Here is a 19,777-nt window from a genome sequence, read left to right on the forward strand (position 1 = left end):
TTTCAACCGAACTTACCATAATTGTTGGAAATCATGACAAAAGATCTTATGCCAAATTTTAGCCAAATCGGATAAGAATTGCGCCCTCTAGTGGCTCCAAGATCGATTTATATGACAGCTATATCAAAACTTGGACCGATGGAGTCCATTTACAATCCCAACCGACCTACACTGATAAGAAGTATTTGTGCAAAGTTTCAAACGCCTTCGAAAGTTAGCGTGCTTTCGACAAATGGAAAGCCGGACGGACAGATGAACGGGCGGACATTGCTAGATCGACTGGAAATGTCACGACGATCAAGAATATATTGGGTTGCCCAAAAAGTAATTGCGTAATTAAGTAATTTTTAAAGTAAAATTTAAAATTTTTAAAATTTAGAATGAACTTTAATCAAATATCAAATATAACTGACAGAAGAAAGAATGCAATTACAGAGTCACAAGCTGTGAAAAAATTTGTCAACGCCGACTATATGAAAAATCCGCAATTACTTTTTGGGCAACCCCATATATACTTTATGGGGTCTTAAACAAATATTTCGAGGTATTACAAACGGAATAGTATACCCCATCCTATGGGAAAATTAGTATACCCCCACCATAGGTGTAGGGTATAAAATTGTTAATCCTCGATTCCCTTATCTGATTTTGATGAATTTTCATATATTCCTTATTTAAAGCATTTATATTGACGTAGGATAGGCGGTATATTCATTTAGTCGTTCCGTTTGCAACACATCGAAATATCAATTTCCAACCCTACAAAGTATATATATAGACGATTTAACGATGTCCGTGTGTCTGCCCGTCCGTACGTTCATCTGCCCGTTCGTCTGTTGCAATCACTCTACAACCTTCAAAAATTGGGATATTGAGCTGAAATGAAACAAAAATTTCTTCAATATTTTATAACCTTTTAGCGAAGAAAAGTGGATTTTAATGAATTTGACATAAAATCGTACCAGTTTTCAAAAGTTGAAGGCTGACCGCCATAAATGTATTTTTATACCCTACACCAATACTGTGGTTCAAGAGAGTATAAGGAAGAGAGATAGACTCAGAATCACTTTATGATTCGATTTAGCTATGTCCGTCTGTTTGTCTGTCTATCTGTCTGTCCATGTCGTAGTTTGTATCCGATCATCTTAAAATTCTCCCGAAATTTGGCAGGAAGGATTTTCTTACGACTCTCGACATTACTGGTGAAATTCATAGAAATCGGCCCAGATTTAGATATAGCTGTCATATATGAATATCGCCCTATTTTAACTCCTTGAGCCACTGCAAGCGCATTTGTTGACCAATCTTGCCACAATTTTGCACAAAGCTTTCCTCGACAACTACTCATTTGTCAAACGTAGTTATTACAGTTTTAACATATTTGCTCGAAATTTGAAAACATCCGCCGAGGTCCATCAAAATTGATTCAAAATTGGATATAGCTCCCACATTTTACTTTTAGGGTAGGTGTAGGGTATTATATAGGCGGCACCGTCCGACTTTTGTTCTTCCTTATTGGTTTCAATACAGAAACCAAAAAATGCAACAAGACACTAAAATGGTTTCCCTCAATCTCACTCCTAAGTATATTGAGAACATTTTTGTTTAACTTTTTGAGCTATAAAAATACGGTCATATATGTCGGGAACAATTTTTTTTAGCTAGTTTCGTTCGTCCACTGTACGCCAATCAAAATTTCATTAGAATACCTCTTCTTTCCTAACTCGAGCTAAAATTTTTCTTTTTGTATATACTCTTAAATAACTTTTATTGAGCAAAAAGGAGAAGTTATTTGATCAATATAACATAAATTTTTACTCTCAGAACGTGGGCAAGTGAAGAGGTTAAACGCGAATATCTACTCTGATAGCCAGGCTTTTATTATATCATTGACTTTCACAAAATTCATAATGAAATGTCAAAACAGTTTAAAATCCACATACGAGTATAATGGGCGAGACATTATTGATAAGATTAAGACCTCGAAAGTCATGCTGAATCAAAAAAAAAAAGTCACACCCACAAGAAGAAAAAATTTAATTCTACTTCTGAGTGTACACTTAAGGAATTTTGTAACGAAATGATATTTTTGTGTGACTGCTGTTTTAGCAAACATTTTGCTCTACTCTTGTGGCAAACTAAATTTGAGGAATCTGCTGTCATACCGAATCTCCTCAAACATCAAAAAACATCGCTCTTTCATTGCAATACACACATCACTATAGGATGGGGGTAAGCAGTCATTCCGTTTGTAGCACCTCGAAAATTTTATATATTCCTGAGCGTCTTGACATTCCAAGTCAATCTAACCATGCTCGTCGGTCCGCCTGTAGAAACCACAATAGCTATCGAACGATTAAAGATATGCACTTGAAATTGTTCACTGTTTTTTTTTTATTGATGCAACTCGTTGAGTTACATCTGTTCAGATTTTAAAGTGGTCCTTTGAATTGATTTCTTGAGCCCCTAGAAGCTTTAATTTTTAAGCGATTTAGCTAAAATTTGGTTGGTTAGGTCCATGCCACTATGGACATACACCTAAGCCAGTAATCGGCTGGCTTAGGTGTAAAATAAGGAAAGAAAGAAAATTTTAAGTTAGGAATTCCGTGCTACTTACAAAATCCTAAGTACAGGAATCTATTGGACGCGAAAGCCGGGCAATGACACAGGCCCTACACATTCTATCACTTGTCGCATCTGTTGGACGTGAAAGCCGGGCAATGACACAGAAAATGCTCCAAAGTCTCATCATCTTCCCCGCACATGCTATCACTTGCCGCACAGATTTTACATAAGTGAGCTCGTAGTCCCGCATGTGACCCGTTATGATACCTATAGCTATACTGACCTCCTTCTTGTTTCCTTTCCGTAATAGACTCATCTTCTTACGTTCTGGATCCCCCCATAGGATTCTCGCCGTCCTACCGACCGTTTCGCTCCACAATGTTGCATGTCCATAAATAAATATACCCCTATATAATTTGATCCTCCGATTTAACATCTTGAGATCCTAGAAGACCCAAAATTTGGTATCGAAACTTCTTTGCGCCTTTCAATACCCACACCGAATCCCGCTTTCATAAACCCCCAAATAGATATAGCCCCCATATGAACCGAACCACCGATTTGATTTCTTGAGCCGCCAGAAACCTAAAATTTTTGTACGATTTGGCTGAAATTCAACATCTGAATGAAGTAAGTTTATAAGCTCCAATATCCATACGAAATGCTGCCTAGATAGATCCATAAATAGACATAGACCTCATTTATTGTCATCCCGGAAATTCAGTTCTTAGGTATCTTGAAACCTCACTTTGTATCCGATTTATTTAAAATTTTGTAAATTTACTGGTACTGAATCCATGGTGGTGAGTACCCAAGTTTTGACTTGGCCGTATTTAGTACGTTTTTATTGTTTACTCACCATACCCATCCTATGGCGGATACATGTCATTCCGTTTGCAATACATCGAAATATCCATTTCGGACCCAATACAGTATATTATAGATCGTCGTACAATCCTAAGATAATTTAACGATGTCCGTGTATCTGTCACGTACCCCAATAGGCGGTCGCTTCACCTTTTCTCTGGAGTGGCAATTGATGCTGGCGGGCGCTGGCTGCTGGCGGTTGAGCTCCGGCTGTGGCTCAGTGGATGGGGTGCGGTTCTTTGCCAACACCTATTGCCAAAAAGGAGGGACAAAAAAACTAAAATCAACCAGCTTGTGGATGGTCAAATACAGCGGGTACGTAAACACTTGGAAATTAAACACACAGGACAATGTCTTTATCGGTTCGCTGGCATGCCGGTCTTCCATGTATTAAGATAAAATTTCTTACACAACATAGTGCCGAGTCACTGTCCGTGGTTGAGAACATGATAACGGAAGAGAGGATAGTCTGGACAGTGAATTCGTTTGAACCTATGCTATGCTGCAGGGGGCAGGACCTCTTGTCATACGACACCTTGACACTATTTTTAGGAGCTGCGTTTTGCTGGGCTATGTACCAATGGGGTGGCTGGAGGTTAGGCTGGTCTTAATCCCGAAAGCGGCAAAACCGATCCATTCTCTGCCCCTGTTCTTTAATGGAATGTTCATGGGAAAATTTGCAGTCCTTCCGTTTGCTACCCTTCAAAATATTGACCTGCGACCCCATAGTATATTCTTAATCATATTGACATTCCAAGTCGATATAACCATGTCCGTCCGTCTGTAGAAATCACGGTAGCGGTCGAACGATATCCGCCTGAAATTTTGCACAGATACTTCTTATTGGCATAGGTCGTTGGAGAATACAAATGGTGTATATGGAAGCTTTACCTAAATCTAAACCGATATAGATTTAGATATAGATATAGCTCCCATTTAAACAGATTTCCCGATTTTTCTAAAATTTTGCTCAGGTGGTCAGTTAGGACTTCTAACATCCGTAGTATGTATGATCCAAATCGGTCTATAACCTGATATACAAGTTTGAGTTCTAAGATCATTAGTTCGATGAGTTACAAACGGAAGGACGATGTTAGTAATACTTTGAAAGGGACAATATAGTTTTTGATGAATAATCAGACCTTGTACATAGATCCCACATCAACCGATCTCCCGATATAAAATCTTGAGCCCCTGGAAGCAGCAATTGTTATGCGATTTGTCTGAAAATTTCTATTTGCAATTTTGCCCATAAGCATTCCGTTGAAGAACAAGGGCAAACTTTTCACACATCAATGATGCATTCCGAATCAAATTTAAGCTCAATGATAAAGGGCTTACTTTTTATAGCCGAGTTCGAATGGCGTGCTGCAGTGCGACAGCTCTTTGGGGGAGAAGTTTTTACGTGGCATGGTACCTCACAAATGTTGCCAGCATTAAGAGGGGATAACCACCGCTGAAAACTTGTTTTTGATGTTCTCGCCAGGATTCGAATCCAGAAGTTCAGCGTCATAGACGGACATCCTAACCTCTGCGCTATGGTGGCGCACTTTTCACATTTCACTTTCACATTTGTCGTTTAAACACAATTATCAACCAGATCTGGCACATTATCAACCAGTGCTAGCACAGTGGATTTTCTTCAAGCTGTCGCCACCAAGGCTGCGGAGTCGACCGGGGTCGATGTTTTTAGGCCGGAGTCGGAGTTCAGTTCGGAGTTGAGCACGCTTGCCTCGACTGCTTACCGCTCTCCGACTCCGGCTTAATACCCCGACTCCGACTAGAGGTTGTCACAGAGCACGTATTTTGACAACATAATTCAACGATTTGCGTTATTTTCTCGTTTGTAGTTTTCCATCGAACTTTTGTCACAGATCACGAATTTTGACGATAAATTTCAACGATTTTCAGCCTTTGCTCTATTGTGAGTTGCTGCATGATGAAATATCAGAGTATACTGAACACTTTTCACTTTCACATTTGACGTTTAAACACAATTATCAACCAGTGCTGGCACCTCGAAAAGCTAACAAATCACCTTATATAATCACAATAAAATATAATTGAATTAAAATTGTATATGAACAGCCTTTTCGAACTCTTGAATGTAATGGAATGAGAATAAGTTTTTAATCACTAGCATCCTTCCTACTTTCACTCCACTATGGTGTGGTGCGTGCCGCCCCGTTATGGCATACAATGACCATAACTAATAACCTCTAACACCTTAATCTTCTAACATCGTAACTCAATAAAATATTTTATAACGTCATGCTCACATAATTGCCTTATCTTTGTTCTACGTGGGATTTGTAGCTGCTCTCTTCTACGTTTGTTATTCCCCAATACTGAGGAATAACAAACACCTAAATATACACATACTGTCCACTATTCATAGGATTTAACTCCCCTGGGCAACATCATTTACGATCCAAATTTTTCTTGCCGGCTGTTTGCCTAGTCTAGTTTGAAAGATATCCCACTTCAATTCGTTTTTTTAATAGCAAAAATTTAAATGCATTTACATTACTGGTAATGTTACTTCTAAAGCTACCATCTAATATTACAATATTAAAATTAACCCAAAATTTACATTATTTGTATATTGGGTTGCCCAAAAAGTAATTGCGGATTTTTCATTTAGTCGGCGTTGACAAATTTTTCACAGCTTGTGACTCTGTAATTGCATTCTTTCTTATGTCAGTTATCAGCTGTTACTTTTAGCTTGCTTTAGAAAAAAAGTGTAAAAAAAGTATATTTGATTAAAGTTCATTCTAAGCTTTATTAAAAATGGATTTACTTTCTTTTAAAAAATCCGCAATTACTTTTTGGGCAACCCAATACATACTTAAAACTTAAAAAAAAAAAAAAAATACTTAGATTTTTTTAAGTGTATCATTGAATTGATTTTGGTAAAATGTTATCTTATTAAACGCCTCAAAGTTGGCAACATTCTTAGCAGAGTGTTAGTAGAGTTGAATACATTTTTCTCTCGATGGAAACGCACCTTATACCAGTGGCTTTCACTTTTACCAATACCTCCGATAAGGTTACGACAGGCACACTAAGACATTTTAGCCCACTATTTAATTTTTTAAGCGACAACACAAAGGCTCTTGTGGCTATCGAACCCGACTCGAACCAAAGGAAACCAAAATGAAGCTCCTATCAAAAAAAGACAATTTTTTGGGTTCTCTAGAATTTATGCCAATTCTCTTCGAGCATGATTAAATAATTTTATTTGAAAAAAAACCTCTCTCCTGTAACCTTTCAGGCTGGGCAAGCCCTGAAACCAAGAAAGATATTTTTTAGATTTCATTATTGTTTCTATGCAACAGAATGAACGATTTGCAGCTGACGTCTGAGTCTTGGATGTGTGTCACATCGTTTAAATGAAAATCAAAGAACATGCACTTCAACAGTGTTTAAGTACCTTTATCTACGAGGTGACACCATAATATGCACCTAACGAGTGGTTTGTTGCACCTAACACGTGCATCATCAATCGATCTTAGACAAAATCTACTTGGATCGTAGTGTGCATTAAACTTTTTGTTACAATTTGCGTTACCCTGTATACCAGACTTAACCGAGGATCTTGACAATTTCAAGTTCAATATCGTTGATTACTTTATTTGCACAATTGATTGTTACATAAATTCTATTCCATTTCAGAATCAAATCGCGATTGTATGTCACACCGATTTTTAAACCATTCTAAATGAAAAGTTGACAGTGGGGCATAGTGTTGCATAGACGATTGTTTCAGATTTTGTATTTACTTCACCTACAATGTATTGTAGAGTGAAGCGGACGTGCTTTTATTTCGTTTCTCAAAGAAAAAATATATATCCGTATCTCGGAATAGCTACTACCTATTACGAAAAAAATTCTCTTTGGGAGTAGGCTAGAAATCGACTCCAAAGACTCAACATCTGCGCTGGTGGCGTCAGATCGTAAAGTGCTGTCCTCCCCTCCTACCGGTGTGGGTGCCTTGGCACCTATAGTCGAGAGCAATGCTTCAAGCGCTAATTAATAAGGAAGAGACGGATAAACCAGAGGGAGGCACAGTTCGTCCTCAGCCTTTAAGTAAAGATGGTGTTTCTGACTCGGATTCAGACAGCGACTGTGTCAATGAAACAGTCATCGCAGCCAAATCGAGAGATAAGGGCATCGAGATGACGACAGAAGTGAGCGATAGCTCTGCTAAGCTCACAAGCAGACCGAGAAAGCGATCCGGTACACGACGAAGGAGACAGAGGAGTATGTACTGGCAGCGTAATCGGACGAAAGTGCAGGATGCTGGAAGGGATAGAACTGACATTCCAAGCACTTTTGCGAAAGCTGGGAAAAGAATCAGATCTCCCGAAGAGCATAACACTGCTAAAATGCTGAAGAAGAAAAAGAACTTCCCGCTTTCGAGTACTCTGGGAAAACCAATCCAGCCATCCCGCAATGGAGACCCCAGACAGTGTCCTGCGGAGGTAGACAAAGTTGGAACAGGAACGAAGAAAGCGCGCACGGCCGCTGAGTCTTCATGGAGGACTGTGACTTCCAAAAGGAGACCACAGCCATCACGGAAGGGAAAGATGGTCGCTGAGAATGGCGAGGAGCCGCCCTCTTCGCATATCGGCTGTGCGAACTCTCACCATATTTCGTGGGGTAGTACCAGCATTAATAAGCGGGACCAAGCCCGGGGAGATTCGCAATATTGGGAAAGAGGTCCGCAGACTTCTTAACAGAGCACCTCGTAAAAAATCGGAAGTATATTGGAATGTGTATTACACACGGCTCAAGGAATACAATAAGCCCTGGATTACCGGGGAGATTCGCAACATTGGGAAAGAGGTCCGTAGAATTCTTAACAGAGCACCTCGTAAAAAATCGGAAGTATATTGGAATGTGTATTACACACGGCTCAAGGAATACAATAAGCGGCAAAACGTGCCTCCTGCAAGCTTTTCTGTGAGCGGGTTGATAGCGATAATGACGCCGCCAAGAAAGAAAAGGAAATCTAAGTTAGGAATTCCGTGTTACTTACAAAATCCTTAAAAATCCTATTCGAGAGATCGCAATCCGGATCTCCCCAATAGGATTTTAGTCGTTCTACCGACCATTTCGCTGTTCCACAGTGTTACATGAGCGTTCATATCCCACATCCTTAACTCTAACTGCGTCGTCCCGAAAGGCTTTGGGTAAACCAAAGTTATTGACGGCAGTCCTCTGGCCTTCATTGCCAAATCGTCTGCTTTCTCATTCCCCCTTACTCTGCTATGGCCCAGCAGCCAAACGATGTGAATAGGGCTATCCTCAGAGAAGGCGTTAATCTCCTTCTTACACTGCAAGACTGTTCGAGACCTTACCGACCTTATTGTTATTGCCCTGATGGCCAGTTTACTGTCCGTAAAGATTATCACACTCGAGGTACTTGCATTAACACCACACTACCTCACGTATTCCGTGATCACCCGGATCTTCGCCTGCAGGACCGTATTATTATGAAGCAGTCGAAAACAGATCTTAGTCCCTGGGTTCCCAATGTTGACCCACAGGCCCACTCTGTCCTCTAGCTTTGATCCATCTGTTTGATCTTTCAGATGTCAATACCAGGGTTCTGTCAATCCAAGACTGTACCGCTGGTAACCTCAAGTGGCGTTTTAGCTTTCCGATCGGAAACCTCTTCCATTCCTACCAGGTTTACTATGGTCGCCTCGATTATACCGCGATGGTAAGACCTGCTACTATTCTCTATCCATTCTCCCATCGCCTCATAGTCTCATAGCCAAAGTGGCTGCCTTACACTTACACTCTAAGAGATATACTTCAGGAAGCTGCAAAGTGCAACAGCAAAGTGGGCTACCGAAAGTGGTCTGGGTATAAATCCGTGCAAAACAGAAGTAGTTCTTTTCAGCAGGAGATACAAGTTGCCGACAGCGGAAACAGTCTCCTTGAGTGGAGAGAATGTTCCATTTACAGAAAGCGCAAAATACCTGAGTGTATTGCTGGACAGGAAATTGAACTTCAAATCCAACATTTTCGAAAGGGCAAGAAAGGCCACTCTTGCTCTATAAACCTGCGAGAGAGTCATTGGCAAAAGTTGGTCATTTAGACCTCGTATCATGCATTGGGTATATAATGCAGTTGTCAGACCTATTATGCTATATGGTGTTGTGGTCTGGTGGACGGTGCTTCAAAAATCCACCTACTGCTCAATACTTAACCGGATCCAAAGGATCGCTTGGTTGTGCATCACAGCCGCACTGAGGACGACACCATCTGATGCACTGAATTGAATGCTACATCTTATGCCTCTGGACATTGTGGCTACCCAAATTGCAGTGACCACTGCCGTGAGGTTAAGGGAGCTTTCTCATTGGTCATGTGGCGGCTACGGACACTGTGTTATCCTTGATACAATATCTTATGTTCCAGGCAGTGTGTAATCCACCCTACCTGAGCCGTTTTTTGATAAAAATTACTGTACCACTATTCCTGATAGAACCGATTGAAACGACGATATCCCTGGTAAATATCTTCTCAGACAGCCAGGCAGCCATTAAATCCCCGGAGAACGTATTTCCGAACACAAAAACCGCCCTCGACTGTCGCAGATCTCTCAAGGAAAAAAAATCAAATTTTGCCCATGAAAATTCCACTGAGGAACAGGGTCAAACTTCTCACATATCAATGAGTGCAGTACGATTCAAGTTTAAGCTCAATGATAAGCGGGCTCCTTTTTATAGCCGAGTCCGAACGGCGTGCCGCAGTGCGACACCTCTTTGGAGAGAAGTTTTTCATGGCATAGCACCTCACAAATGTTGGCAATATTAGGAGGGGAAACACATAGCTGACTATTTTTTCTGATGGTCTCGCCAGGATTCGAATCCAGGCGTTCAGCGTCGTAGGAGGAAATGCTAACCTCTGCGCTACGGTGGCCTGCTTGCAAATTGCTAATTCGTTTAATTCCATGTAGTGCAAATTTATGGGGGTATCCATCACCATAGGATGGGGGTATACTAATCTAGTCATTCCGTTTGTAACACCTCGATCTAGGACCCGATAAAGTATATATATTCTTGATCGTCTCGACATCCTTAGTCGATCTAACCATGCCCGTCCGTCCGTCTGTCGAAATCACGATAGCGGTTGAACGCATAAATTTAGCCGTTTGATATTTTGCACAGATACTTAATATCGATGTAGGTCTTTGGGGATTGCAAATGGGCCATATCGTTTCAGATTTGGATATAGCTCCCATATAAACCGATCTGCCGATTTGACTTCTTGAGACACTGGAAGCCGCAATTTTTGTCCGATTTGGCTGAAATTTTGTACATGATGTTCTATTATAACTTCCAACAACTGTGCCAAGTACGGTCCTATGCCAATCGGTCTATAACCTGATAGAGCTCCTGTATAAACCGATCTTCCGATATGACTTCTTCAGCCCTTACAAGGTGCAATTTTTGTCTGATTTGATTGAAACTTTGCACATATTGTTCTGTTATGATTTTCAACAACTGTGCCTAGTACGGTCCAAATGGGTCAAGAACCTGATATAGCTCCCATATAAACCGATCCCCGATTTGACTTCATGAGCCCTTGGAAGCCGTAATTTTTGTCCGATTTGTCTGAAATTTCGCATGTAGTGTTATGTTATGACTTCCAACAATTGTGCCAAGTACGATCCAAATCGGTCTATAACCTGATATAGCTCCCATATAAACCGATCTGCCGATTTGACTTCTAGAGACCCTCGGTCTTTAACCTGATATAGCTCCTGTAGAAACCGATCTTCCGATTTGACTTCTTTAGCCCTTACAAGCCGCGATTTTTGTTCGATTTGGCTGAAATTTTGCACATATGTTTCTGTTATGACTCTCAACAACTGTGCCAAGTACGGTCCAAATGGGTCAAGAACCTGATATAGCTCCCATATAAACCGATCTCCCGATTTGACTTCTAGAGACCCTGGAAGCCGCAATTTTTGTCCGATTTGGCTGAAATTTTGTACATGATGTTCTGTTATAACTTCCAACAACTGTGCCAAGTACGGTCCAAATCGATCTATAACCTGATATAGCTCCCATATAAACCGATCTCCCGATTTGACTTCTTGAGACCCTGGAAGCCGCAATTTTTGTCCGATTTGGCTGAAATTTTGCACATATTGTTCTGTTATGATTTTCAACAACTGTGCCAAATACGGTCCAAATTGGTCTATAACCTGATATAGCTCCCATATAAGCCGATCTCCCGATTTGACTTCTTGAGCCCCTGGAAGCCGCAATTTTCATCCGATTTGGCTGTAATTTTGCATGTAGTGTTCTGTTATGACTTCCAACAACAGTGCCAGGTACAATTCAAATCGGTCAAGAACCTGATATAGCTTCCATATAAACCGATCTTCCGATTTGACTTCTTGAGACCCTGGAAGTCGCAATTGTGGTCCGATTTTGCTGAAATTTTACATGTAGTGTTCTGTTATGACTTTACCAGATATTATCAGATATAGCTCCCATATTTTAGCACAATCCATGGTGGTGGGTTCCCAAGATGTGGCCCGGCCAAACTTAGCACGCTTTTACTTGTCTATTAAAACTTTCTCAACCTAGATTTCGATCTATAATATTCGTTATTTATTTTAAGGGATTATATCACAGCTTTTTTTATTTTACATTCAATTCAATCCTCTATTAAAAATGCTTTTTCATCAAAGCATTCTGAATCGTTGGTTGTATTCCAACCCAAGATTCGTCTTACTATATAGAATGCCACTACCAAGCACAAAGACACTAAGGCCGCTGTAATCGGTACTACAATCAGCATGTCAGCCATGGGTTGATCCATGGTGTTTTTCAACAGGACAATGGGCATTGTCATATTTAAAACACTGGTCTCTATGGATATAGTCATGGAATCGGTGGCGGTACGACAGAGCAATTTAGACAAAGCAAATGACAGGCCATAACCGAGAACCGGCAGACAAAAGCAGCATAGAAATATCTGAAACAGTTAAAAAAAAATTAAAGATTAAAGTTGGCCAACTTTTGTGGACATCATCGCATTGAGCTCACCATGAAGGTCATTTTTTGAAAGACAAAATAATTAATGCCCACTGTAAGGCCCACCAGACACAAGCTGAGTATTATCGATAGAGGTTTGAGGAAACGAAAGATGAATCGTGTCGTCTTGGGTATAAACATGCGTAGTAAAACTCCCACTATCAAGGCCATGCAAAGGCCAACACAACTCACAATCAAGTCCACAAAGGGTAAGTCAAACTCCTGGGTTTCATAAAGCGCAGGTCCCACTAGATAAACCCACATGGGCAGCATGCCCAGCACCAATATGGAGTTCACTGTTGTGGTGGCCAGCGAAAGATTCAGATTGCCCTTCAGAAAGACATTGCAGATATTGGCAATGCCACCGCTGGGCGCCAATGCCGTGAAGAAGAGAGCCAATTGCAAACCCTTATCATCTCTGAGCATTAAAGCGCCCAAGCCAATGGCCAGTGCTGGCATTATGATATAGCGGGCACAGAAACCCACCAAAGGCCCAATGGGCCGGCTGAAAATCGTCACTACACGTTTAAGATCCAGCACAGTGCCAAGATTTACAAACATCAGCAGGGCAATGGAGGCTGCAGTATATGTGAAGGTTTCATCGCTTACGCTTTTGCTACGTTTCACCATAACCTCTAAAGTATCGGGGCCACGCTCTTTGCCACCACTTCTCGGGTCATAAAGGGTTGCATACAGTTTGGTCAAACCAAAATGAATACCTTCGACCTGTATATCCCCTTGCCATGTTCCATCTTGAACTTCCGTTATATTTATAAGCTTGCTGGCTTGGGCTATTTTCGGATTTTCCATGTGAATTTCAAAATAAAGATCCATGTTATTTGTTTGCGTTATATTGTAAATGACCAGCGGCACAGTTTCCCTGTCCGAGGTCCACATACGTAATTCTTTGAAGTTTTCATTATGGCCATAGTTCACTCTCCATGCACCCAAAAGTGAACCATAATCATCTGCTTGTGCCAAATTGAATTTGCCAATTATCGTAATCACTAGCAGCAGGGTAATGCAGGGCGTAGTTAATCGATTGGCCGAAGCACTTTTTGATGTTTTAACTTTCATGTTTATTGGACGACTGTGGAGTGTTATTAATTTGTGCACTTCAAACACTTCTGAAGGGCCAAAAATAAACTGTTCCCATTCCTGACAATAACAGGCAGAATTTGCTTTGTTATTCGCCCCCCCCAGAAGACTGTTGGGCTAGCCTGAGCGACCACGATAACTACGATTGATTTATTTATTGTTAAATTGGCAATTTGCTTCTTTGTACAAATTTTTTTCTTCTTATCATGTGGTGTAGTCTTTTGTTTATAAACAGTAGCTAGAAATACCCATGGGTGGGGAGAATAATAGCTGCGTTTTTTTTTGCACACTACTACGCATTTATCAACGACCGGCACAGGATAACTATGAGCATCACGCAGGCCTCAATATTGAGCTCCAATCTGTGTGCGAGCTATGGGGGCGCGTCCACAGCTTGCGGATAGTGGCAGCATTCCACGGAGTAACTGCTACTGCATTCGCAGGCAAGAGTGGCACTGGCAAATAGCTAATTTTTCCCATCAACATTCCACTAAGGAACAGGGGCAAACTTCTCACATATCAATGAGTGCAGTCCGATTCAAGTTTAAGCTCAATGATAAGGGGCCTCGGCCTTTTTATAGCCGAGTCCGAACGGCGTGCCGCAGTGCGACACCTCTTTGGGGAAGAAGTTTTTACATGGCATAGTACCTCACAAATGTTGCCAGCATTAGGAAGGGAAAACCAACGCTGAAAATTTTTTTCTAATGGTCTCGCCAGGATTCGAACCCAAGCGTTCAGCGTCATAGGCGGACATGCTAACCTATGAGCTACGGAGGCCTCTGACTCTTGCTTAAACACAAAGTGCCTATGATGCTCGCTACGACAAGGCGAGTTATTGGCTCCGCGGCTATCGGTATTATAGATCGGAACTAGCTTGCTCGCCTATAAGAGCTTGATGAGGATCGTCACCTTCACATGCAAATGTGGCTACAAAAACCGTAGGGTCTCACTGTATACCATCAAAGAGAATCCAAGAATGCGTCATGCAGAGCAATCCTACAGTCAGTAGAAACGCACCCCACAAAGGGGTGGTATCAAGGGAGAAAAGATGAGAAAACCAACCTCTATTTCGCAGAAAGAAAAGTGAAATGGATTGTAGTGAGTGTAGGCGAATTGAAATGTTCAGGAGTCAAAATGAAATTCAACAAGTTTTTACTGCTAAAAGACCCGAGAAGGACAAATCAACACCTAAGGTATTTCAAGCCATGTCTGAGTTTGCATAATCCCTGCAAAATTAATAAGACTCTACTGCACGCGTTCCTCAGTAAGAATAGGTAAGAATCTCTCCGAGCCATTTAATACTAAATGAGGCTTCAGACAAGGAGACAGCCTATCGTGTGATCTCTTTAATATCCTGCTGGAGAAGATTATACGAGATGCAGATGAAAATAGATATGGCACACTAATCACAAGAGAACACATGCTACTCGCCTATGCCAACGACATCATAGGTCGGTCAACGGAAGTATTAGGTTGGGTTAGGTTGAAAAGAGGGTGCAGATATTATGGACATACACCTAAGCCAATAATCGGCTTGTTGTGCGCTCTTAAAAAAACAATAAAGTAACCTCTGACAAGTAAGAGCGTGCTAAGTTCGGCCGGGCCGAATCTTATATACCCTCCACCATGGATCGCATTAGTCGAGTTCTTTGCGCGGTATCTCTTTTTAGGCAAACAAACAAATATTGAATAAGAACTGTTATGCTATTGGAGCTATATAAAAAGTTATAGTACGATTCGGACCATAAATGAATGCTGAACATTGTAGAAGTCATTATGTAATACTTCAGTTCATTCGGATAAGAATTGCGCCTTGTAGGGGCACAAGAAGCAAAATCGGGAGATAGGTTTATATGGGAGCTGTATCAAGCTAATGATCGATTCAGACCATATTAGACACGTCATGAGAGAAGCCGTTGTACAAAATTTCACCCAGTCAAAAACAGATCTCAGTCCCTGGGTTCTCAATGTAAACCCCCAGACCCACTCTGTGCCCTAGCTTTGATCCGACCGTGTAACATGATCTTCTAGATGGCAATACTAGAGTTCCGTCAATCCAAGACTGTGCCGATGACAGCACAGCACCTCGCACTCGTCTTCAAGGTTAATCTCAGGTATCCAATCGGAAACCTCTACCCTTCCTTCCATAGTGCCCTTCCTTCTACATAGTGCCCAACATCTGTCGGCCTTCTCAGTACGCTCCTGAATGTGACACTTACAGTTCAGTTTCCAGTCCAAGATCACACCTAAGTATTTGACCCATTCAGATATCGAAATCGTGTTATTTAGGAAATGTGGTGCGTTAAATTGGTCCACCTTCGTCTTCATCGTGAACAGGCATATTTCAGTCTTCTCTAGGTTAACATTGAGACCTCTGGGTCTAGTCCAGTCATATGCCACATGCAAGGCCCTTTCGGCCCTTCTGCATAGCTCGTTCGGATCCTTACCCTTTAGAAATATTATAACATCGTCTGTGAAGGTTCAAATCCCTCCTCAGTCAGCATCCGTAATAGGTCATTTATGGTGGTCACCCATAGGAGTGGCGATAAAATGCCCCCCCTGTAGCGTGCCCTAAAAATAAATGTTTCTCTTGAGACAAAATTTTTCTCGATATGCAAGATTTCTATAAAAAGATTTTAAAAGGCATGATTTCAGTGATAATTGGGCAAAATCTTGATGAAATTTTCTCAAAAGACTAAATTTTCTGAAAACACAAAATTTGTACCAAATTTGAAAAATTTTCTCTAAACACAAAATTGTAATGGAATTTTTCTAAACACCAAATTTCACTGAAATTTTCTATAAAGACAATAATTTAATGAAATTTTCTCTATTTGATTTTCCCATCTAAAATATTGGGTTGCCCAAAAAGTAATTGCGGATTTTTCATATAGTCGGCGTTGACAAATTGCATTCTTTCTTCTGTCAGTTATCAGCTGTTACTTTTAGTAAGTTTTATTAAAAATGCATTTACTTTCTTTTAAAAAATCCGCAATTACTTTTTGGGCAACCCAATACATGCACGATACATATGACTAAAACGCGGCTAATATTGCTGGAAATTAATTTAAATTAAATATCTAAACCATTGTTTTATTGAAGTGTTGCAACATTTATAGGTCGCTGGCCTAATCTTGCTAAGAACTCTAATAACATCGCATATCAAGTGGCTTTAACTCAATTATGATTAAAAAAACTGCTAAAGATAATGAAGTGCTATAACCTTTTTAGAAATTACAAACAAATACTTTATTTGATTTGTGAATAACAAACTGTTTATATGCCGAATTCGGCACTCTCCGCTTTCTGTTATCAAATGAAACAAAAGTTTCTGAAAATGTTTGTGGTTCTTGGAAATGCAAATTGCAACACGAAATCCAAATTACGACTTTTCTTATAACAATAAGTGCTGTCCTATTAGCCTATGTATGGCCAAAATACGATTGGGACCCATCAAAGTGCATTGTTAAAAAAAGAGTCACTTATTAAAGTGAAAAGTGTTCAGTACACTCTGCCATTTATTAAAGTGAAAAGTGTTCAGTATACTCTGCCATTTCATCTTAAAGAAATTAAAATCAAAAAAGAAACTTTTATCGAAAAATTGTGTTCTGCGATGATTCCGACTTTTGGTAAAATGGATACATTAACAGGGAAAACTGTCGCATCTGGGGTTAAGAACAACCACATGCCGTAAAAGAGTTACCCATGCATCCCGAAAAAAAATACATTTTAGTGTGGTTTATTGGCTGGTGGCATCACCGGTCTATTTTTCTGAAAGAAATCTTGAATTTCTGTAAAACCCCTACATATTTACCCACACTAATGTAAATTCTTTCAAAAGCCAATATCCCTTCTCGCTCTCATACTATGCAAGTATGAAACATTTCTATTTCTTAAAAATTTTGTCGTCAGAGAAGTTTTGTCTTGAGAAATTTTGTCTTTAGAGAAAATTTCATAGAAATTTTGTCTTAGGGAAAATTTCATAGAATTTTTGTCTTTAGGTAAAATTTCATAGAAATTTTGTCTTTAGAGAAAATTTCATAGAAATTTTGTCTTTAGAGAAAATTTCATAGAAATTTTGTCTTTAGAGAAAATTTCATAGAAATTTTGTCTTTAGAGAAAATTTCATAGAAATTTTGTCTTTAGAGAAAATTTCATAGAAATTTTGTCTTTAGAGAAAATTTCATAGAAATTTTGTCTTTAGAGAAAATTTCATAGAAATTTTGTCTTTAGAGAAAATTTCATAGAAATTTTGTCTTTAGAGAAAATTTCATAGAAATTTTGTTTTAAGGAATATGTCATAGAAATTTTGTCTTTAGGTAAAATTTCATAAAATTTTGTCTAGAGAAAATTTCATAAAATTTTGTCTTTAGTTAAAATTTCATAGAAATTTTGTCTTTAGAGAAAATTTCATAGCAATTTTGTCTTTAGAGAAAATTTCATAGCAATTTTGTCTTTAGAGAAAATTTCATAGAAATTTTGTCTTTAGAGAAAATTTCATAGAAATTTTGTCTTTAGAGAAAATTTCATAGAAATTTTGTCTTTAGGGAAAATTTCATAGAAATTTTGTCTTTAGGGAAAATTTCATAGAAATTTTGTCTTTAGGTAAAATTTCATAGAAATTTTGTCTTTAGGTAAAATTTCGTAGAAATTTTGTCTTTAGGTAAAATTTCATAGAAATTTTGTCTTTAGAGAAAATTTCATAGAAATTTTGTCTTTAGAGAAAATTTCATAGAAATTTTGTCTTTAGAGAAAATTTCATAGAAATTTTGTCTTTAGAGAAAATTTCATAGAGATTTTGTCTTTAGAGAAAATTTCATAGAAATTTTGTCTTTAGAGAAAATTTCATAGAAATTTTGTCTTTAGAGAAAATTTCATAGAAATTTTGTCTTTAGAGAAAATTTCATAGAAATTTTGTCTTTAGAGAAAATTTCATAGAAATTTTGTCTTTAGAGAAAATTTCATAGAAATTTTGTCTTTAGAGAAAATTTCATAGAAATTTTGTCTTTAGAGCAAATTTCATAGAAATTTTGTCTTTAGAGAAAATTTCATAGAAATTTTGTTTTAAGGAATATGTCATAGAAATTTTGTCTTTAAGGAAATTTTCATAAAAATCTTGTATTTAAGGAAAATTTCATGAAAATCTTATATTTAAGGAAAATTTCATAGAAATTTTGTCTTTAGAGAAAATTTCATAGAAATTTTGTCTTTAGGTAAAATTTCATAGAAATTTTGTCTTTAGGTAAAATTTCATAGAAATTTTGTCTTTAGGTAAAATTTCATAGAAATTTTGTCATTTGTCTTTAGGTAAAATTTCATAGAATTTTCTCTTTATAGTAAATTTCTTAGAAATTTTGTCTTTAGGTAAAATTTCATAGAAATTTTGTCTTTAGAGAATATTTTCATAGAAATTTTGTCTTTAGAGAATATTTTCATAGAAATTTTGTCTTTAGAGAAAATTTCATAGAAATTTTGTCTTTAGAATTTGTATATATTTTAATTGTTTTTGTTTTATATTTTTTTAATATCTATTTTAGCCCTTGGAGGGTTGCGGCAATGAGAATGTTGGCTCTGGTAGAATTTTCTCCACAAAAATGCATTTGGACAACGTCATAAAAGCTGTGCAAAACCACATAGGTCTTGATGTGCATGTGGCAATGGGTGTTGAACACTCTGGCAAAAGTGAGATCAAAAAAGTAGCACTTTGTGCTGGTTCAGGAGCTACTCTTCTACGCGGTGTCAAAGCAGATCTGTACATTACCGGAGAGATGTCGCACCACGAAGTGCTAGATGCTAATCACAACAATGTCTCGGTTATATTGTGCAATCACAGCAATTCTGAGAGAGGCTTTCTAAAAACTTTCCAACCAAAGCTGGATGATATGCTAAATGGTCAGTGTGAGATTTTTGTGGCCGAAACGGATGAAGATCCCATCAAGACGTACAAGAAATAAAAGCATCACAACCAAAAAGGACCATCAGAGCATTTCTTTTGTTATTTTTCTCTTTTTGCAGATATTTTTATTATTTTTAGTTATTCTTTTTTTTTATAAATATGAACTAACTATAGTATAAAAATGGAAATGTGAAATTTTATTTAAAATAAAAATGACATAACTGAAGTTGGTGCATGAAAATGCTGTCTAACAAGTGGTTGTTTTGTTCGAATCTAAAGAGCGGAA

At 38.7% G+C, this 19,777-nt stretch overlaps 2 protein-coding genes across 2 annotated transcripts in view; one reads left to right on the forward strand and one right to left on the reverse strand.

Annotated features, from left to right (window-relative positions):
• Positions 1-19,717, forward strand: part of LOC106085692 (NIF3-like protein 1) — a 48,075-nt gene extending 28,358 nt beyond the window's left edge. Inside the window, exon 4 of the mRNA XM_059366931.1 lies at positions 19,133-19,717. Coding sequence (XP_059222914.1) covers positions 19,133-19,549 — 417 coding nt within the window. The 3' untranslated portion in view covers positions 19,550-19,717. The remainder of the gene's footprint in view (positions 1-19,132) is intronic.
• Positions 12,101-13,757, reverse strand: LOC106085688 (hepatic sodium/bile acid cotransporter). The gene is made up of 2 exons (XM_013250037.2): positions 12,510-13,757; positions 12,101-12,438 (listed from the first exon to the last, which is right to left on the reverse strand). The coding sequence occupies exons 1-2, from the start codon at positions 13,572-13,574 to the stop codon at positions 12,118-12,120; spliced, it is 1,386 nt and encodes a 461-aa protein (XP_013105491.2). The 5' UTR covers positions 13,575-13,757; the 3' UTR covers positions 12,101-12,117.
• Positions 19,718-19,777: the final 60 nt, after the last annotated feature.

The sequence above is a fragment of the Stomoxys calcitrans genome, chromosome 4 (assembly GCF_963082655.1).
Source record: "Stomoxys calcitrans chromosome 4, idStoCalc2.1, whole genome shotgun sequence".
NCBI classification, from domain to species: Eukaryota; Metazoa; Arthropoda; class Insecta; order Diptera; family Muscidae; genus Stomoxys; species Stomoxys calcitrans.